The sequence below is a fragment of the Triturus cristatus genome, chromosome 6 (assembly GCF_964204655.1).
Source record: "Triturus cristatus chromosome 6, aTriCri1.1, whole genome shotgun sequence".
Lineage (NCBI taxonomy): Eukaryota > Metazoa > Chordata > Amphibia > Caudata > Salamandridae > Triturus > Triturus cristatus.
In genome coordinates, this window is record NC_140589.1 from 1,695,172,894 (window position 1) to 1,695,195,839 (window position 22,946).

The 22,946-nt window shown below is 43.9% G+C and overlaps 1 protein-coding gene across 3 annotated transcripts in view; it reads left to right on the forward strand.

Annotated features, from left to right (window-relative positions):
- The window catches only part of CENPF (centromere protein F), a 389,482-nt gene that overhangs the window by 34,728 nt on the left and 331,808 nt on the right, over positions 1-22,946 (forward strand). For all 3 annotated transcript variants that reach the window (XM_085612916.1, XM_085612917.1, XM_085612918.1), the window contains exons 7-8: positions 8,277-8,479; positions 10,836-10,961. In XM_085612916.1, coding sequence (XP_085469042.1) covers positions 8,277-8,479; positions 10,836-10,961 — 329 coding nt within the window. The remainder of the gene's footprint in view (positions 1-8,276; positions 8,480-10,835; positions 10,962-22,946) is intronic.

Here is a 22,946-nt window from a genome sequence, read left to right on the forward strand (position 1 = left end):
CAACTGCTCTCATATATATCACCAACATCAGGGGAGGTGTAGCAATGCAGTCATTTGAAGGATAAGTGTGCCTGATGTTGTTTGGTTTCAAGGGGAACCATTTGTAGCTTCTTGACCCCATACGGACTACTGCTCGGTGGCTCTTGTCCTGGGTGGCTTTGCAAAAGATACTGCCACAAAGTGCCACAGCCGGACACTTTAAGTAAAACAAATAAAATATATCTGGAAAATAAGATGCAGAGCATTGTTACAGAGGGCTTTTAGGAACAGATAGAGTTGATAACAAATGTCATATAAATGTGGGAGGATGAGGAGAATTGTGGTCCAGTATACAGTGTCCGAATACAACTTCAACTCTAGTATACTTTTCTGTTGTACCTCACCCGGTAACCTGGTAAAGACCTGGAGGAATCACTGGGAGCATCTGCTTTTAGAAGTGAGTGCCCTCACCCACCAAAAGGTGGCATGCTTCATCATTAGGCCTGCTTCTCGTTGTGGGCCAATGGGCCTGCAAGGGGGCATTTTGCCGAAGATCTTTTCTTAAGAATCGCCTTGAAATGACTGGGAAAGGGGATTCGTCCCAGATGATGAGTGAGGAGATGGACAGATGTGCATTAAAATTGACTATAGATCTAAGAAAAAGACTAGTTTTATTAGGGATTCAGATCTATGTCAAATTAAAAACAGTGCAGGAAACCTCATGTATATGATGATCCTGATCGCCAAATGAAAAGGACAGATTGTGGTATCAAGAATTCAATAGAGTCAAATGTATTTACATTGATGCTGGTTCACGGTGGACATGTTTCATGCTTATTATGTCAAAAAAATGACCAAGTGGCATTTCTTCAGTACCTTAACTGTAAACCCCTCCATCCAATGTGGTCAAAGGCCCCAAGTGGACTTTGGATAGGGGTTCCAATGTAACTCAAAGTTTCGATCATATAGCCTCCAAATGGAAATAACTGTTGACATGAAATATCTCAGTCCTTAATTAACAAAAAAAAGTATGATAATGCAATGTATCAACTTCCTTAATTACAAAGTAGTGTATGCTATATTTTTATTTATTTATTCATTTATAGAGCGCATGGTTATACCTATCGGTGTGTCCCCGCGCTGAGACATCAAAGAGAGTAGACCAAATAAAGTCGGAACAATCGCTCAGAGATTTTTTTTCAGAAATAGCCATGTCTTCAGTTGACTGCGAAAAGTGTATTCGCTAGGTTCCGTTCTCATGGTCAAAGGCAGCGTGTTCCATAGTTTTGCCGCCAAGTACCTAAAGGAGCGAGCTCCCATTCTGGCTCTGAAAATTCTCGGGATAGTTAGTAAGGCCATATCCCTAGATCGTAAATCCCGACCTGGGGTGTATCTTGACACCAATGACTGAAGGTAAAGGGGGCTTTTACCTGTCAGAATGCGATGTACATAGCACATAGCCTTGAACAGAATTCTCTTTTCTATGGGTAGCCAGTGTAGGGTGGCCAAAGCTTTTCTAGTATTTGTTCTCCTAGTGAGGCTGAGGACTAGGCGTGCAGCCGCATTTTGTATTCTCTGTAATTTCATAAGTCCTCTCTTGGAGGCCCCCAGGTACAGTACATTACCATAGTCTAATTGAGATGTAATTATAGCATGGACTACGGTTCTTCTGGCTTTTAAGGGGAGCAGGTCAATGACTTTCCTCAGGGTTTTAATTGCTCCATAACACTTTCCAGCAACTTTCCGTATCTGGTTGTCGAACGATAATTTGGAGTCGACCCAGATACCTAGATTCTTCACTTCTACTTTAGGGAGGGGGACTTGTCCTAATGTATCTGGCCACCAAGCCGAGGACCAGATGTTAGGTGTTTTACCGACTACCAAAACCTCTGTTTTATTTCCATTCAGTTTGAGGCAATGGTCAGTCATCCAGTCTGCCACTTCTTCGAGGCATTCAGTAAAACGAATAGCAGCCTGTTCTCTATTTTGAGATAGTAGCACAATTAGTTGGGTATCGTCAGCATAGGATACAATTGATACCTCATGCTTTTGTACACATTCAGCCAGAGGTCCCACATATATGTTAAACAGGGTTGGGCTTAGAGTGGATCCCTGAGGAACTCCCGGTCTTAATGGATAGCTGTCGGATATGTGTGAGAGTTGTGCTACTTGAAAGCTTCGTTGGGCTAAGAAGGAGGTCAACCACTGAAGGGCGCATCTCCGTATGCCACAAGCCTCTAATCTTTGTAATAATAGGGGATGTGAGACAGTGTCAAAAGCTGCGCTCAGATCCAACAGGATGAGCGCAGCTGTCTTCCCCTCATCCGCATATTTTCTTAGGGTCTCGGTAGCCATCAGTAAGGCTGATTCCGTGGAGTGTGCCTTTCTAAAACCTGACTGCGAGGGATGAAGGATAGCATTAGCCTCAATGTGATCCACTAATTGTTTATTTATAATTTTTTCTGCTATCTTTGCCGTCAACGGTAATAGTGAAATGGGACGCAAGTTCTTCAATACGAAGAAGTCCAAAGAGGGTTTCTTCCTCAGAGGTTTGACAACGGCCCGTTTCCAACTTAACGGAACTATCCCAGTCTTAAAGGAACAGTGGATAAGTTCAGAGATATATGGTAGGATCATATTGATTCCCACCAATATTCTATCAGGCCTTGCTGGGTCACGGGGAGATCCCGATTTTATTCCCTTAATCGTGGCTATCAGTTCCTCCCTGTCCTGTATTGTAAATTCATTTAGTGTCGTTCCCATAAACTCATCCTGGCTGCAGAGGTGTTGATTGCAGCCCATTTGGGCCTCAGTTGGGAATGACTCGTATATCTTAGTGACTTTATCAGCGAAGAAACCTGCTATTTTATTGCAGATCTCTTTGGAGGAGATTATTACTTCTTCCTCCTCCTTGTTTTTGAGGGAATTTAATATAGTAAATATTTCCTTATGGGAGTTTTCTACACTATCAATTTTGTCAGTGTAGAAATCCCGTCTAGTTTTCTTTATCAGTGCATGGTACGCTTTTAAGTCCTTATTGTATTTATCTTTAGACACAGTACAATAGGTTTTCCTCCAGGCTCGTTCTGCTTTTTTTACATCCTTTTTTGGCCGTGTGTAGTTCCTCGTTGAACCAAGGTGCCGTGGCTTTTATTCTCTGAGGGGTTCTAGTGCTCCAAGGAGCACCTTTGTCTAAAGCCCCTGAAATCCAGGCCTCCAACTGCTCATTCGCTAGATGAATGTTTTTGTCTAGCGTAGGCGTCATCTCCTTCAATGCGTGTTCGAAGGATGAGGAGTCAAAGTTTTTCCACTTTCTAGTAGTGATTGCCTCCTTAGCGGGTAGCGCTTTCATTCTGTATGCTGGTACTGTAAATGGGACCACGAAATGATCTGACCATGGGACCGGCCAGGGGGCTCCCATTTCAATCTCCTTCGAGTTGGTAAAGATAGGATCTAATATGTGGCCTCCCTGGTGAGTATGAGATTCTACTTTCTGAGTTATATTCAGAGTCAGCATATCTTTACATATATCGTATATTTCTTTGTTATTAATATCGTCAAAATGTAAATTTAGGTCTCCAAGAATCAACAATTTATTGTGCCTCAGCGCTAGGTGTACTATTTTTTCCTCCAGACTGGCCACAAACTGAGTTGACAGGCCCGGGGGGCGATATATGAGGATCCCCGTCAAGGTATTACCTATTCAGTGGACAGGGTGAAAAAGAGAGCCTCACATTTCTCTAAACCTGCTGGTTTGATTTCACAAGATATGTTCTCTCTATAAATAATGGCGATCCCTCCTCCTCTTTGGCCCTCTCTATCCTGTCTGACTATTCGGTATTGCTTGGGGACAGCATCTTTAATGTCGGACATTGCATGTTCATTGAGCCATGTCTCTCTCAGGAATAGGACATCAATACGTTTCTCCGTAATGAGATCACCTATCTCATATCTGTGTTTGGTTAGCGACCTGCAGTTTAAAAGAGCGAGTTGTGTTTAGGCTTCTTTATGTGAAGGCACTCTATGTAACAATCTCTTTTTACAATGTACGCATACGGGCTCCATATTTTCCACATTAGTGGTATGCCTACAGACCGTGTTAACCATTGTTCGTAGAGCCAGAAATGCGTTTTTGGAGTATTGTATCCTTGTTGTAGGTCTCGTTGTTTCAGGGTTTATGGCCCTAGGTCCTGGTCGGGCGTGGACGGGCGAAGACGGGCTTGCCTTGGGCGCGCCTTCGGCGCGTCCGCTGCGCGGTCGCGAACACATTGGTGATTTGAAGGCAGTCCGGCGGAAGCCCCGCCTCTGCTGACCAGCCCGGAAGTAATGTGTCCTATCACGTTCTGCCACGCCCTCCACAACAAACGGCACACAGCCGGGATGGACCGGGGCTGGCAAAAGAACCGTAAGCTTGCCAATCTCACATACAAAAACTTTACATGTGCAAATTACGCAGGGGCTTTTTAAAGGAACACAGTTTCGAAAATACAATTAAAAGGACTTTATTCGTTTATGCTTAAGAATTCATTAAAAGCACGTCTGAAAAATAAAAACACAGTTCGCTGATATGCTCGCGCTCTATTAGTCTCACCTAGAGTATCACATCTAGTATAGTGTTATGAATGAGAATCAGTTAATGTACTGTCAATGATCATGGTCTCCTAATTTCAGACCATGGGATGTCACCATTCAGTCCATTATTTTTTGTGTTAAGCCTACAAATCCAGCGCAGCTCTTTCTCAAAAAGTCTATAGATGTCGTCTTCTCCCCCTTGTATAGTGTTTAGAATGACACATCTGATATAGTCAGGTGAATGATTGGATGTGATGAAATGAACTAATTTTAGTAGTTGTCAAACGACATCTGATATTACTGCGATGTTCATAATTAGGCTTGTAGTCATGCCAATATTGCATGGACATGTAATTTGGTGGACGCAGATTTTTGTCTTTGCAGTTAGTATGTTTTAGTAGCTTTCATTTCTTTCCTGGCCCCAAATCAATTTATTTTATCATCTGCGTTAAGAGGCACCCACTACAGTGTCCAACAACGGGGAGAGGAGTCCACAGCTGGTTGTGACTGTCTAAAATATTAGTGTGTCGTGGTCTTGTGTGTACTACGAGGTCCTGGATGTTAGTTGTATGTTTAAAGGCGGTGAGAGTTTTCTCAATCATAGTGCCCCGCTATTCATTATGGACCATCGATTATTATTAGTGCCTCAGACTACAGAATAACACCAATCATTACAACCCCCCCCCTTACTCAAGATCCTACTGCCAGATTACAGCAAAAAATCTGCATTATGGTAAATAAGGCAGCCTACTTTCTATTGTCTACCCAAAATTCACAAGGAACCAAGAGCACCTCCCTGTAGATCAATCGTCTCGGGAATAGGATCCCTCCTGGAGCCACTGTAGAAGTTTTGTAATTAATGTGATGGGTCATTCTAGAAACTATATAAGGGGGAGAAGACCTCCTCAATAGACTTTTTGAGAAAGAGCAGCGCTGTTTTTTTGGGCTTAACTCGAATATTAATGGAGTGAACGATGACCTCCTATGGTCTGAAATTAGAAGACCATGATCTTTGATAGTGCAGTGTAACTGATTTCCAGCCATAACACTATACTAGCTGTGATATAGCTTCCACTCCTTTTTAAATTAAGGATGTTGATACAGTGTCTTTTAATCAAGAACTGAGTTACATTTAATGTTGATACTTATTTCTATCTGAAGGCTATATGATCTAACCTTTGAGTTACACTGGAACCCCTACCAGATGGTTACTTGAGGCCTGTAAGCATAGTGTGTGGATGGGTTTAAGCATAGGCACCGTGGATGAAAACTGAGGAATTTACCATATTGGGGTCATTTTGAGTTCGCTTTTACTTGTATGGATTGAGCATTGCTTTTTTAAAATTAATTTCTTAAGAATACAGTTCAATATTTTGTTTGATTTCAGTGCCAGTAACCTGGTACCCGGGCTGTTTCTATTTGGAGACGTTCATGGACATAGGGGTGCGACTTCGTTTCTGACACATACCCTGTCTACCAATCAGAAAGGTGTGTAGGGTGCCGCTGTCCCATGCCTCTACGAGCAGCATCATTTGACGTCTCTCTTGTTGCTGAGAAACGTGCCCCTCAAGCCGGCCCTATAGTCGTTTTCTTCGATCTGTGTCGTACATTTTAAAGCACACCTGTCCAATCTTCTCACTCATCATCTGGATTAATCAGATTTCCCAGTCATTTCAAGGAGATTCTTAAAAAAAGATCTCCGACAAAGTGCCCCCTTGCGGGGCCTGTTGGCCCTTGCAGCGTTGGCCCAACAAGGAGCAGGCCTGGTGATGAAGCATGCCACCTTTTGGTTGGTGAGGGCCCTTGGTCCTACAAGCAGATGCTCCCAGTAATTCCTCCAGGTCTCTAGTAGGTTACCTGGTGAGGTACAACGGAACAGTGTACTGGCGTTGAAGTTGTGGATCAGAAATAGTCACAAGGGCTTTGGGTAGATTCTAGCCCCTCGGTGAAGGGGGCACCAACTTAAAATATCTGCCTATACTGTTATAGCCATAGCTCCATAAATGTGTTATAGAGTAAAATAAAAGCTTATTTGAATCCCCATTTTTCAGTTGCACTTTGTCAAACATTGTAGGTAGCAGCCCTGGTATGCCGGACCTAAATGTTCCACAAGAGGCCAAGTTCAGGACTTTAGACAGTTCTGTGGTGGGTAACGTTGATAAAAGGTCTGAGATGGAGGTGTGGGGCATGGATTATGTATGTTAAGGTTGATGTTGAAGTCTAACAAGCCTCTTTTTAATAAATAAATACTTAAAAAACAAAAACCCAATGCTGTGAGTGTATAGGGTAAGGGTAGATGTGGAGTTGTGCCCTTGCTTCCATGAGACTTTCCAGTATATAAGGTATTTTAGGGAGGTGGACTGTCTTGGAAACAGATAAGTTGGGAATGTATTAATGTTTCTGAATGAAAAAGTAGAAATCTTTGCATACATTGACTTCTGTGAGACTTACTGTTTGCATTCAGGATCTTTCAGTCGGCAGTAATTTGAGCTGCAAATGAATCCATAAGTTATAGTTCCCCTAATTGTAAACACTGGAGCTGGAGAATGTACACGTATGGCTAATTCTTTAGGTCATGGTTGACACTGTAGACCTGTTGCTTACAATATCCATGGAGTGAGCTTTGGGTGAGTGCCCTTTAAACATTGGCTTATTTGGATCAGTCTCTTTCAACCAGTGGCTTGAGGTGTTGGCAATCATATCTTAGATCGGCATAAGAGGGCATTTCTATTTTACTGTCATGCTATTGGCGTATCATTTTTCCTCCACTGCTATGCCATATCACCTACCTCCAGCATTATCAGTATTGACCCCAATTCCCCCACTAGCAAAACCACCACTACAAATGTCTTGTCCATTACCACCAACACAATAGCAACACCACCACTAATCCAATACCACTAATACAACTACCACCAAATTCACACAACTGCTACCGAGCACCGGAAAAGCCAATATGTCTGGCGATAATGTGCCATCACATGAAAACATCAACAGTAAAACCAATATTACCCTCTTTTACCGCCAACACCACTTGTAAATCAACCACCAATCGCACACCATCAGCACTACTACTACTATTACCACCACCACACCCAAGCCGACAGGTCAGGCTTTAATGGAAACATAATTTGTGCACCTGTATCATTGCCAATGCTGCTAACATGCATAACAATACTAATACCACTACTGATGCGACACCACCAACACCACTACCACCACCACTACCAACCGTTTGCAAAGCCATAAGTATGGTTTTACGGTGCTATTTGTTATATGAAAACATCCATGCATTTCTCACTAAACCCATGCCTATTGGCATGGTTTGCGCTTGTTTTATTAGATATTAGACATGTTGTACCCAACCTAGTTGCTTTTGTCTGTGTAAAGTATGATTTTTTTGCCGTGTTTCAAGCTCGCCACCAGTGACCGTTTCCCCTGTCTTCTGGTTTCTCTTTGTACAGCATATTCAGAATCTCACATATTCGGGTGTGTCCCTCCGCAGGATTAAAAAGTACTTTTTAATACTCACGATAATGTTTTGCTCACATGTATTACATGTGTGTGCAAGATAAAGACCAAAGGCATGCAGTGGTATCATGCAAGCTGTAGTGAGTCTCCAGAGGACATTGATGGTTCTGTATCCAGTTTCTGTGTGACTTAAGATCGTGTTGGTTACCTATAGGACCCTTGTTGTGATCAGTGTATATTTCGTTTTCCACTAGAGCTCAGATCCAGAGTGAAGGAGTTAGAGGTTCGCCTGGAAGTGCACGAGAAAGACCTGAAAAACAATCTGAACAAGCTGCACGAAGCCCAGCTTCAGCTGGAGAAGGCGCAGGCGGAACTGGCCGAGAAAGACCGAGCCCTGAACAAAAGCCGAGATGAGCTCATGAGGATGGCTGCCCAGTTCGACCAAGAGGCTGCCAAGGTATGGAGCTGGAAGCGTCTCTTGTCTCAGCCTGTGGCTGTGAAGGCAAATGAGATGTGCACGTCCCAAGTTATAATTTGAGCGTCAGCACCTGCAGGCTCACGAGTAGAGCAGGTGGCCTGAAGATATCCCTGGTACATAATGCTCCGATAGGAGAGCTCATTTTCATTTCCTTATTTTTTAAATACTGTTTTGGAAAAGCTCGTTTTATTCGCTTATTTTGGGTAAAACTGGTTTTACATATTTGATGAAGGGCAGGCTTCGTTCCAACATGCTTTTCTGTGTACATTTTTATTGTAGCGGGTGCACCTCGATTGCGAGGTTCTGTACAATATCATGCTTAGGGTCCTTCTGAAAGAGGATTTCAGAAACCTAAGATGCCATGTGGGCCTGGAAGTAGGAAAATGTAGCTGGCGCAGAGCACTGAACAGTTCGTTTTCAAATATTTACACCTTGACATTGCACACAAACCTAAAAACAGGTCTATTTAATGGAGCCTTGCCCACCACCCTCATTTCCCCTTCCTCAAGAAGGAATAGGGCCTCTCTGTGATCTTCCTGTCAGATACTCACCGACCTCATCCAAGAGAAGTAACAATACATTCACCAAAAATTGCCCCTTTCCCTACAATTAGCGATACGAAGCGGCAATACGTCACAAGACAACACTTTACAAAACACCCGTTGTGTAGTTCCTAAGAATACATAGGATATGCGCATTTAGACAACATAAACTAAGAGATTGTGGTCCAGACTGAGTCCAGACACCCCCAAAGGATATGTCAGCCTTCAAACCAACTAGCTCACAGTGCCACCATAAGCCCCCTAACCTTACCAAGGACCGAATAGTTACTGACAGCTGTCGAACATGACAACCCTTGATCCTTCAGGGAATGTGGAAAGAGTGCATTACTTTTCGCTCAGTCATTCGTGCTTACTTAGTCTCAGAGAGAGGCACAGAATAAATGATGAGGACGTTTTCAATGAGCATTTATTGAACCAGCGTCATTCTTGTATAAAACATGTTTGCTGCGACAACCATTAGACAGAAACAGATATATAAGTTTACAAGCCCCAACAGAGTAAATAAAAGGTGGAATTTTACCATGGTGCTAAAAACAGTGGATATATGCAGGCATATAGATACATGACGGTAATCAAGCGTACTCTAAGTGTACCTAGAATGAATGTAGGTGTAGAGCCAAGAATCCCCTAGGAAAGAGCAACCCCATTACCGTCTTGGTCTTGAGCTGGACACCCCGCAAGGGATGTCTGACCGCTGCGTGTTGTAACTTCTGCAGGCCGGGACCTCTGCGCCTAGTGTCAGCGTGGAAGATTCTCTTCTGCCTATCTAGTGTTGGTATGGGTCTTTTATACCATAAAGGTAGCTTCGGGGTTCCTTACACAATCTATGTTTTGAGTACGATTTAAGCAAATGAGCCTAGAACAATACCTGAAATTATGCAAAGTAGTTCTTTCGCCCTAGGATGAAGATGACCTTGACTTTTACACAAGAGTATATTCATGCTGTTATGTTGGTCATGTGCAAGGACTTTTGTAAGAATCCTCATGCATAATAAATGAGGCTAGTTTCAAGGAAACCGATCGAAATTTATTTAGCACATAATTGGATAAAAGGTCAATGCTAGAACCGTTATGCAGAGCAAGGTAGGACAAATGTAGGTAAAAGGTAGTGGAGCTACCTTTGCCTAGATTGGGGTACATTGGGGTACATAACACACCTAAATAAGATTATGTGTTGAAATAGGGTTTCAGGTTCCGAGGTCAGTTTAGTTGCCGTACACCAAACCTTACAACCCATCTATGGTAATGACTTTTGTTGTGTACCTGAAAAAGGTGGAAACTAATATACATTTGAAAGCCACCGCTGTCTCGATTAAGCATTTATTGATGGCGATTAGCATAGTTTGGATCTCTTCTTAAGAAGTATGTCTGATTAGCAGACACCAAGCATGTTATTGACGTTCAGGTTTAGCAAAAACTAATTTGTACATAAACTTGGTTATTCGATTTTTATAACCAATAAATTAGTACATCGGGTGTGGTTATTAAAGAGACGCATCAGAAAAAAACAAATGTAGAATGCATTTTCCACTGTTGAAACCATCCAAGTGCACGATTATACAAGTTTCCTGCAGCGCTGGTATTCTTAATGTTGCAGTGACACCCAGTGGATGAAAGGGGTCGTTGCAAGCCTATGTATCTGAGAAGAGAGTTTGAATACCTTGAAACAGAAAAATTATTTCAGGATAATGGCGAAATTATATCTTGATCGAATCTGTAGTATTTTGCCTGTGAAACGTTTAAGGACCCACTTCCGTTATTTCTGTCGTTAGTGCACTTCCATGGAGCAGAAAGTGAAAAAGCTGTCCGAAGAACTCGGCTGCCAGAGGCAAAATGCAGAAAGTGCCCGATGCTCCATAGAACAAAAAATGAAAGAAAAAGACAAGGAGCACCAAGCGGTAAGACCGCGTTTCTTCTACTCTATTTGCATGTATGTAAATACTTATGAACAAAACATATTTCGATTAACTTCGGCTGCCCATGTGAATTTTCATTCAAGAATCATTTCACGGACTACATCTTCTCTTTTTTTTTTTTTGTCTTTTTTTTTTTTGTGGAGTTTGATAATGCTCTAACTAGACCCGAAGGTATCAGAGCGCTTTACATGAGCACCAGTTATGTTACTGACGGACACATTCATTTTTTGTTAGGCATGGGGAGATTAAGTGATTTGCCCAGAATCACAGAATGTTGAGCGTCCCTGCTGAGACTCTAACCCCATTCCCCAGCTCCATGGTCGACCGCCCTAATCTCTCCCCATCTAGGCATGCTCCGTTCCCAAAGTATGTCTATCGCTTGAGGTTTAGAATCCCACGCGCGTGCCACACCACCTTTTACTCTTTCTTAGGCTGGTACATTAAAAAAGTGTAGTAACTGTAATTGTGTCCGATTGGGCGGGGCCAGTAAGCGCTGGGGCGGGGTTAAGGGCGTGGCTTAAAAAAGCAAACTATTCTGTTAGTCTTTCACCTTCAAATTACTGCATGTAAAATGACACATGCCTTAAATGAAAACTACATGCACGTTAAACTAATCGAAGGGATGCACTATTTTGCTTTGTGAAATCTCTATTGGCTAATGCTTTCACTGCAGATATCTCTGCGTGTAAGCTGAGAGCCACCAAATTAAATTCTGGTTGGTGCAGTGGAGAATAGTGACCTGTGTGTTTTTAGTGTTACGAAGTCCCAGCCTGTCACAACGCGCTGTGAATATGTATGTTGTTATTTTAAACTTTCTTTACACACAGGACAAGATAGGCTACTACCAAGTGCACAAAAAGGTTTAGATAAAATAAAGTGGTTTCAAATATAGACAAGTAATATGCAAACAGTTCCTACAGCAGACACTTTTTATAGCCGTCCATTAAAATCGTGCACTCCACAGTTAATCGTGTCACCTTACAATACCTCTCAAAAAGAATACTCTTCAAGTGACTGCATCAATTGGAGCCAGTACCGGCTTCGAAGCAGCCTTTACATTTGCAGATTAACCAATTGTGCACATTTACATTTCTTTCAGGCAGCAGACACCCTGGCAAGAAGACTTGTTTCTTGTTCATCGGTCTTTCTCTCCCTTGGCTTCACAGCACAGGAGTCTCTACTCCCTTCTGCTTCAGAGGAGGCATCTCGAATTCGGAATTGACTGTACAGGGACAGTTGCCTTTTAACATGAAGTAGGAGAACTTTTATTCTTTGTCAAATTAAAACAAGCATTGGCATAGCCAATAGGTCTCGCCTTTGGGGCCATATAAGTGCTTAGCCATGCAACCGTTGATGTTGTTGCACCAACGATATTGTGCTGCATAACTAAATACTTATAAGGCCCCAAAGGCGAGACCTATTGACTATGCCAGTGCTTGTTTTTTTTAGTCCCAGTGCCTGTCGGAGGCTTAGCTGTGTTTTACTTTTAAGACTGAATAGCGGCTGAGGAAACAATAAAGGAGTGAAAGGGATTAAAGAACAGAAGAGGGTGAAAGAACGGGGAGGAGGTCAGGAAAAGGTGATGAAAATGGAGAAGGTGCAGTGACACCGGGGTACAGGGGTGTGTTGGGTGCTGCACTTCATTTATGGCAGCATTTTAATACCGGCTGGGGGCTTAGATTCATTGCTTGCACTAGGGCCCATGACCCCCAGGCTGCCACACTGCCAGTCTTAGGTGGCTGTACGGGTCCAATCACTTCCACTTGCTGTGTACCAAGCTCATCAACCATAGTACTGTGCCCACAAAGCCACTGAAACCTCAAGGCAAGGAGGGGGAGAGAGGCGGAGAGGCGGAGAGGCGGAGAGGGGGGGGAGAGAGAGCGAGGCAGGGAGGTAGAAAGAGAAGGAGAGAGAGGGGGGAGAGAGAGGAGAAAGAGGGAGCGAGCGAGAGCGAGAAGTGGAGAGAAACAGAGGGAGAGAGAGAGGAAAAGAGGGGAGAGGGAGAGAGAGAGAGGGGTATAGAGAGAGAGAGGCAGAGGGATAGAGAGGGGAGAGCGAGAAGGAGGGGGAAAGAGAGAAGGAGAAAGGGGGATCGAGAGAGAAAGGGCAAGAGAGTTAGAAAAACAGTCGGCGAGAGGGGGAGAGCGAGAGGCAGAGAGGTAGAGAGAGAGGGGGGAGAGAGAAAGGGAGAGAAGGAGAAAGAGTGAACGGGGAGAGAGAGAAAGACAGGGGAGAGAGAGAAACGGAGAGGGAGAGAGGTGGAGAGAGAGAGGCAGAGAGGTAGAGCCAGTGAAAGTGGGAGAGAGAGAGACTGAGAGACACAGAGAGAGACACAGAGAGAGACACAGAGAGAGACACAGAGAGAGACACAGAGAGAGACACAGAGAGACTGAGAGAGAGACTGAGAGAGAGACTGAGAGAGAGACTGAGAGAGAGACTGAGAGAAAGACTGAGAGAGACTGAGAGAGAGACTGAGAGAGAGACTGAGAGAGAGACTGAGAGAGAGACTGAGAGAGAGACTGAGAGAGAGACTGAGAGAGAGACTGAGAGAGAGACTGAGAGAGAGACTGAGAGAGCGAGAGACTGAGAGAGCGAGAGACTGAGAGAGCGAGAGACTGAGAGAGCGAGAGACTGAGAGAGCGAGAGACTGAGAGAGCGAGAGACTGAGAGAGCGAGAGACTGAGAGAGCGAGAGACTGAGAGAGCGAGAGACTGAGAGAGCGAGAGACTGAGAGAGCGAGAGACTGAGAGAGCGAGAGACTGAGAGAGCGAGAGACTGAGAGAGCGAGAGACTGAGAGAGCGAGAGACTGAGAGAGCGAGAGACTGAGAGAGCGAGAGACTGAGAGAGCGAGAGACTGAGAGAGCGAGAGACTGAGAGAGCGAGAGACTGAGAGAGCGAGAGACTGAGAGAGCGAGAGACTGAGAGAGCGAGAGACTGAGAGAGCGAGAGACTGAGAGAGCGAGAGACTGAGAGAGCGAGAGACTGAGAGAGCGAGAGACTGAGAGAGCGAGAGACTGAGAGAGCGAGAGACTGAGAGAGCGAGAGACTGAGAGAGCGAGAGACTGAGAGAGCGACTGAGAGAGCGACTGAGAGAGCGACTGAGAGAGCGACTGAGAGAGCGACTGAGAGAGCGACTGAGAGAGCGACTGAGAGAGCGACTGAGAGAGCGACTGAGAGAGAGACTGAGAGAGAGACTGAGAGAGAGACTGAGAGAGAGACTGAGAGAGAGACTGAGAGAGAGACTGAGAGAGAGACTGAGAGAGAGACTGAGAGAGAGACTGAGCGAGAGACTGAGCGAGAGACTGTGAGAGACTGAGCGAGAGACTCTGAGAGACTGAGCGAGAGACTCTGAGAGACTGAGCGAGAGACTCTGAGAGACTGAGCGAGAGACTCTGAGAGACTGAGCGAGAGACTCTGAGAGACTGAGCGAGAGACTCTGAGAGACTGAGCGAGAGACTCTGAGAGACTGAGCGAGAGACTCTGAGAGACTGAGCGAGAGAGACTGAGCGAGAGAGAGACTGAGCGAGAGAGAGACTGAGCGAGAGAGAGACTGAGCGAGAGAGAGACTGAGCGAGAGAGAGACTGAGCGAGAGAGAGACTGAGCGAGAGAGAGACTGAGCGAGAGAGAGACTGAGAGAGAGAGAGACTCTGAGACTTCCAGAAGTCTCCGCGTCTCAAACGAGTGTGGTGCTCTTCCAGCGCAGCTCGGATCTGGCTTTCATGTGCTAATGCGTGCTTGTGCATGTTGCAGTCCCTAAGCTTGTAGTGCTAAAAAAAAACATGGCATAGGGGTATGAGACAAAGTACAAATAGCCTCCACCTATTGGTGCATTTGTGTGTCTGTGAATGTCAAAACTAACCAATTGGTCGGGTTTAAGTGAGGCAAAATATTTTCAATTAGCCATTTGCAAAGAGAGGCTTAAATATCGTGCATGTAGCTTACAATTCAACAGATTTACGGTTCTGTCGAATTATCCAAAAACCGTGTGCCTGAATGTTCTTACTTTTACGAAATCCCGCTGTTGCTCAGGTAGCTTTAACTCAATTAGTCCAGGTGCAGCAGTCATAAAGCGAAATGTTGCGGGTTTATCGTAGAGCGTCTGTGTAGCCCGCATCACCATCGCTATTTGTGCTGCAGTAAGAGTTACACTGCGAGTTTAGGTAAGGCAAGAACGGAAAGGTCTGTTTTTATTCAGCTATGCTTATGCATCTTTGAAATCTCGCCAGATGCATAAATCAATTATACAACAAATTTTCAAACACTGGGCAAGTCTGCATAACCCCTTTTAACTGAATATGTCTGCGGGAAATACTTTGACGGTGCTGTTTTGCCACCTACTGGATGCAGTTTTGAGACCATGCCGAATAGTTTTCTTTTTGACCTGCTGCATTTTTGAACAAGCCAAAGTGACGCGGCCGCCCGTGAAAGCGAAACTGATTGCGATCATGTAAAAGAGTAGGGGGGGGTTAGGAATAGGGAGGCTGAAGCAAAATCGAGTCGGAAGAGGGTGGGGGCGGAGAAGGAAGAGAAAGCGGGGAGGTGGAGAGCGAATGCTCTCTGTAAACATACTGAGGGAACCACACGTGTGTGTGGCCGTGAAAGTAATTAGGCCAGCGATGAGGAGAAAGAGATAAGAAAGGCAGATGGCGGCGTGAACCCAAGCTTTATGCCAGGAAAAGCTTGTGGGAAGCACTTTGAAAAGCCCCTTACTAAAAGCCGAGCAGCAGCGCATGCACTGCTCTAGGCTCGTCCTAAAAAGTATGGTCATGTTGTGCCCCTCAGATGCTGCCCACTTTGACCTCTGGGCTAGTACTTCTCTGGACCCCGTCTCCTTAAAATGAACGCTAAACAAACTGTTATTTTTTTTTAAACTTTCCTTTTTCACTTTTGAAAAACCTTTATCTTAAAAAGGTTTTCCTCTGTGAAATGCGCCTTAACTACTTGACTTGCTAGAGTTTTCCCCTCTTGAGCTGAGCTCTTTTTAGGTCTCCCATATGCGCTGCCTCTTTGAGGCATGCTGTTCCTAGAATATGGTCTTTAGGCACTGCCTATCTTTTCAATTTGTTCCTCTTACTGTCCTTTGTAATTGCCGACTTTTGATTGGTGAATAGGCTTAGTAGGTCCTTCTTTTGGACTTTTGTATTCTCCCATGAGGTCTGCCCCTGTTAAATGTGCTCTTACTCTTCAGGCTATTTATTCTTTGAGAGCCTTCTTTTTTTTCTTGGCCTGCCTCTGCTTGTGCTAAGTGTTCTATTTACTTCATGCATGGGCTTAATGAAATGGTCGCAGCCACCACTTCATTTGCTGCGCTGTTTGCCCTTGTTCCCCCTCCCCCACCCACCCAACCACCGCCCCTCACCACTCCCACAACGCAGCTTTTTTAGTTTGCTTTTTTTGCAGTGTTATATAGTGCGAACTTGATCTGAAGGTATCGGAGTGCTTTACATGACCACCAGTTGCATTACAGATAGGCACATTCAGTTTTCAGGCAGGGGAGATTAAGTGATTTGCGCAGAATCACAGGATGCTTGAGCAGAGGGATGCACTATTTTGCTTTGTGAAATCTCTATTGGTTAATGCTTTCACTGCAGATATCTCTGCGTGTAAGCTGAGAGCCACCAAATTAAATTCTCGTTGGTGCAGTGGAGACTAGTGACTTGTTCCCTTCCTCCAATGCCCATGAAGCTCTGAAAATTGTCCTGTTACCACCATTCTTAGGAGTCTTCCTTAGACCACTTGTCCTAAAATGCGCTCCCTGGAATGTCTAATTTATAGCTCGTTGGGACCAGGCGGGCCTATGGTGCAGAAACTCTTGGTAAGGTGGAGTCCACTTTACGAGAGCTGTTTTATTTCATGTATAGAAAGAATTGAACCTAGTACTCCTGCTTCAAGGACAACTGCTCTGGCTGTTACCCCACATCAGACGCTGCTCCTGTGTCTCCTGTTCCTCCCTCTTTCCTCCTCCTCCTCATGTGGTCAGTCCTTCTAAGCATGCCTCTCGTCTCAAGTCCCGCCCTTCTATCTGGTTTCTTCCTCCTCCCTCCTTCTCAGGCCATCTATCTTTCTAGCCCCTTCTCGCTCAGTCTTTATCCCCTCCCTCAATTCCTCCCACTTTCTGATCCTCCCTCCGGTGTAGCACCTGCTCACGGTGATGCATGCCTCTCGGTCCGGTGTTGCCCCATCCTTACATTGCTTCCTGCCCAAGGTTTCCTTCCTCCAGTGCCCCTGCAGATATGAAAATTGCCTTGTTACCACCATTCTTATGAGTCTTCCTTAGACCACTTGTCCTAAAATGCGTTCCCTGGAATGTCTAATTTATAGCTCATTCGGACACCAAGCGGGCCTACGATGCAGAAACTCATGGTAAGGTGGAGTACACTTTACGAGAGCTGTTTTGTTTTATGTATAGAGCGTGATTCATGAGAGCCCCCGCTAAAGGCAGAGGACACGGCTGCTATATGTAATGGATGTACACTTGTCCTAATAGGTTTCCTTGGCAGCAGCTATTTTGCTTCCTTAATCCTACACAACCTACTGCAGATAAGAAGAAACAGTTCTTGTTCTTCTTTGCACATTCTGTGAATCCTTGTTGTGTTTGTGTTGTGTGTCTCGGACGGGCGCTGCACTCTTGCTTTGTGCGTTTCCCTTTGTTTTTAAGGTGATGAACAAAGGCGAGAGCGCTGCCAGGCTGCGCTGCCGTGTTGCTGTTAATTAAAGAAGTCGACATTTGTTGACAGATCACAAGTGTGGACATGAGGTGTGCGTTTGACAAAACACTGCCTTCTTTCTGTATGTAACAGTGGAGAGTGTTCTTCTCAAGTTTAAGGTGCAGGGAAAATGCCTGTTCTTTCAGGAGAAAATACCTGGTTTGCTGCTTGGGGCTAGCATGTAGTCCAAACATACCCCTTGCCCTGCCTAATAATAACTGGCAGGTTTACCTTTTGCATCTCTTTAAATAACAGGTGTATTGGCAGGACTCATTTTCGTGACCCAGGAAGTTGTTGGTCGTGAGTGGTTTTTCACTGCATTTATATTTTTGTGTTTCTTTGTTCTATAAGTACTGTTCAACAGAAGTGGTTAATAAAAGTAAACTGATCTCTGAATGCTGAAATGCTGCTTTGGCATTGTGCAGTTCGAAGTTCACAGATTTCAACAGTGAGTGCTTAACCGTGTGACCTTTCTTGTTGAATTTCTAATTTTTCTGCAAAATTTCTGTCAGCAAATATGGTGTACATAGGAAAATAAGAAATACATAAATATAATGTGTTCCTCTTTCATTATAGCTTTTGCTACTGCAGCCGTGCTATTTCATAGCACTGTAAATAACAAGTGCTACAGTTACCCCTTTCAATGAAATTGAATGTTACCCATACAGGGTTAAAAGGCTTACACTGCGGAATTATACTCAGTAAGCTCTTAACTCACTGTTTTCTTTGGATGGCCATTTTTTCCTCCTTTTCCAGCCTTGGCGCTTCATACAATAAATGTTTTATTTGCCCCAAAGCAAAATATGCCTATGCATGTCACCATGGCACATACAACACTTATGGTGAACCAGCCTGGAAACTGCCATCTCAGACCTCTGTGCACTCTGTGTGTTTAACTTGCCAAGACCTGTTTGGGCTGCTTTGCCAATAAAATATCACCAGGTTGGCATTGGCATTCCTCTCTGTGCCCAAGAAAAGTCTTGTTGTCCTATTACCAAATGGGTCTGTTTGTGGCACATAGTATTTAGAACATTTACTTGTGCGCTGTCAGACAGCTCAGGGGCAGAACATTCAAATCCTAGTGATTGAAATCGATAGACACAGTAAGCAAAAAATGACAATAAATAGCTCTAGAAACTACTTCTAAGATGTCTATCAATTTCCCGCCTTGTCAGTCGTCCAACTATTCGTTCTTGTACGTGACATCACTTCATTTTGACGTCCTTAGAATGGTAAATGAGCAGGGACTGATACAGTGACCGGGCTGGAATAGAGGGCAGGTAAATCAGTTTTAGGGGAAATTTAAAGCACTTTCTTGATCAGCTGCTATTTTCTGATTTTTGTATAGCTCCAAAGGGGTGGGGCTGATGTTACAACCATACACGTGACTGGCTGGTGTGAATGCGAACTATAGGTTGTAAGAAAGTAACTTATGGCATGCTACTGACGAAAGTACATTAACTTCACAAATCGCATTATGTGCCACATATGAGGCACATACCGAACTCATTGTGACTGAAAAAGTATGTGGAAAAAGTTAGAGCACTGACACAGACCCCTTTTCACGCATCATTTATTAGCAAAAACAAGTGGACCAATACCTCAACTTTGCAGCAGCTCACCGGTGCATCAAGCATGGACTCTTAGTCGCAGTGCACATATGGTATTTGTGACATGGTGGAAAGCTGTACTGCTGGGTTTACCTGTCTGTAAGTGCTAGAAAACTGGATTTACTTTTGAAACCTAGTGGTCACAGGGTCACACAGGAAGCGTGCAAATTCTGGACATACAATTCAGTTGAATGGACTACTCTTAGGATTTAGCAATATTAGTCACGGTTCGTTTTAAGGTTTATTTTGCGACAATAAATTATGCACTGAAGTGCAGATTATGGTTAATTTGGATGAATGGATGGAGGCTATTCATTTCTAAGGGGAGAACCAGAGCGGTTAGTCACCAGGGATGGTATGCTTGCCAACCTCCTCTATCTGCAGTTCATTCACCACTTCACACACAAACTACCTATCTCTCGCACCCTTGCTTTCTATCTATTTTATACAGCTCTAACCCCAATCTATTCACCACACCACATAATTCCACTCCACATATGCACTACATACCACACAATTCCACAACTAACAATTCCAATTCAAACCACATAATTCCACTACAAACAACATACATCCACTCCACTAAAACAAAAAAATAAAATAAAAAGCAATATCATTTACAGCGCCAATAGCTCCAACTTTCACCAATGCAAGACCGATTGCATTCAAATGCTTGTTTTGGTGTAGTTTGCACTTAAGACTTTGTACATTTTTTAAACAAAAGATATTCAGGCCAAGATTTGTGTACTCTTCCTTGCATCTTGGGGAGTCTAAAGGTACACAATTTACTAATTCGCCTGAGGGAACTAAGAAATTAGCACAAATATAGCTACATCTTGTTTTTGAAAAATGTAAAGAAATTCTGCTGTGCAAGAAGGTGACTTGGTTTTCCTGAAAATGGTATCAGCAAAAGGTTTGCTGTGCTAAGATCAAAATCTTTTCAGCTTTCAGGAATAAGCCCAGTTTAAAAAAAAAAAACATTTTAGCATTTTTCTTGATAGGATCCTTTTTTTTTTTTAGTTTTTTGTGGTTTCAGTCTACATGCTGTTTTTGTTGAAGACAGGTGTGAAAGTTGTGCGTCAACCTTGAAAGCTATACATTTCTGACAACTAGTCAAACTCTGCTAATGTGTAATGCAGTTTTGTAGTATGCAGCTACATAAGCCGTGCTCATGCCTGCCCCCGCATTTCGACTCTGCATTGTAGAAGAAAAAAAAATGGTCTGCCGGAGAACAATCCTGTGCTTGGGAAGTAGCCTTAAAGGAAAGTTGGACTAACAACATTCTGAGTGAATTCTCTTGTTCTCCTGTTAAAATCTGCAGTTGACAATAAATTGGGGCTGTATGGAAGATCACAGTCTGACTGATCAGCGACTAACTACTTCTCTGCCTACTCCTCATGTACCCATGGGTATAACTGCCAGCCTGACTCCCCCGCACTGTTGGCCTCCCCGGGGAGCTGGGAGACTGCATGTGTGGCAGGGTAGGGCGAGTGTATATATATGCCAGGAGGGAGGCAGAGGAGGCTTGTGGCTAAGTAAGCACTATTCATAAGTGATCTAACTAAGAAATTGAGTGTAAGTAATAATATTTTCCAGCGTGGGAAGTGGTGGTGGCACCTTTTCAACAAAGATGGCAAAAGTAACTTTCTCTTTTTTGGAATTACATTCCTATTGGCTAAGATACCCTATTGGAGGTTCTACAGTTTATAATACCTTAAGGTCTGTAGTATCTAGTGTCAGTTGTAACGTGACTTTATTTGTGTGAGACATTGTTGTGTCAAGGGGGCATCTTAATAAGATAATTTATAGACTGATACTTTTAACTAGGGGTCTCCAAACTTCTCAGTACAAGGGCCACCTCATCGTATATTTTACAAATATTCGCGGGTTGAAAAAAATCAGCGTGACTACCGACCTCAAAACCAATACCATTTGTCTCCTGCTTCTCTCGCTACCCAGTCCCTTGTGCCAGTACCCTTCACAACTCTTCTCATGACTCCTACCACTTTTCCCTTCGTCTTTGCTCTCCACTAACCCCCATCCATCATTCATCCATCGCCCCTTACGAATATCCCTATCCACTGTCCTTACTCTTTCATTTAGGTGGCTTCTCAACTCTACCTTTGCTCTTCTTCAGATCACCCCTGGCACTCTCCCCCTACCAATACATCTTCCCAATCAACCCTACTTTCCCGTCCGTTCTACCAACTTCATTTACTACTCTCTGCTTCAGTCTTCCTCCACTCTTACACCAACAGCTCTTCCATCACACTTCAGGGAGCCGAAATCCCGTACAATCCCAGAGGCTCGAACACTCCACCACTAGGACTCATTGCAAGGGCTGCGCTGCGCATTTCCTGAGAGCACTAAACAACGCGGCAGGGATGATTCCACACCAAATACTGCATCACAGCATAAGTGAAGCAGATCTAAGGTCCCATGTGAGCCCCTCGCTACAAATGCAGCTTCAGATATACCAGGATTGCAGTGGCTTGACTAATGTTCCATAGGTGCCAGGGTTTGAGATTGCGTATGTGACATTTTCGTGATTTCAGTGTACTTATGAGTGACATTAAGTGGCCAAATGAGTGACAATTAGTGACACTTTCTCGTGAGCAAAACTAAGCAGTGAAGTCCACTGCACATTCTCTTCACATCATCGCACATGATTTTACTCCTCCTTTGACTGTTAAAGTTGAGCTGCTTGCAGTACCATGGACAATTTATAACATCCATTGGTTTCTCCGAACAGTGTTAAATTGCCAGGCCAAACCTAATTTGGCTACATAAATGCCTTTTATCACAACTAAGAAGTGAGAAATCCAACTTCTGCCCTCTATGTATACAGTACTACCACATCAGTATCTTATGAATCCCAAACAGCACAATGACCGGCATCACTGACTCACTCTCTCAGGGCCGGCATTAGCGCTGGTTGTGCCCGGTGCTACAATGACCACCTTCTCCACAGATTCCCTATCTATCACGCTCCACCAGTGCCCCTCATCTCTCCACAAACCCTCTCTCTCACATCCATTTAATTTGTTTTATAACGCTTTTAGCATAAAGGTGTCCCAGTCGCGGAGACTCCAGCAAGACACGCAGCTACAGGTTGGCCTCGGGCAGGAGGTCGAGTCATTAACATCCGGGGATGGAAACCCCATCTGTAATGTTTTGCCCTGATGGCCGATTTAAAAAAGTGTCAAACAGCTGCAGCCTATTAAGATTTTCATTGCGTACCGACCATGCAGCAATTCTTATGATAACATCTAATGAGTGACAGAAAGGTTTGAAGGAAAGCTATGTGTTTTAAAATGTGTTCAGGACACTGACATTTGGAATTGTGGTTGTCTTTACAGCTCTGTATTTGGTGTTACCCGTACTATTGGGATTCAGAGGACATTTTGCAAATGTGTTTTTTTCTTGCACACTGGCTTACATTTGGAAACCTAAAATTGAGAGAAATTCATTTGTTGGTAACAAATGTACTGCTATGTGTTCCACAACATACTCAATAAAAATGGTAACCCACTTGTGTTGGTGGGGAAACAGCCTTTACAACGCAGTTATTGACATGCAATACCTTTACCACTCATCCATTACCAAGCATATGCCTTTACCAAGCATATGCCGTTAACACGCACATTT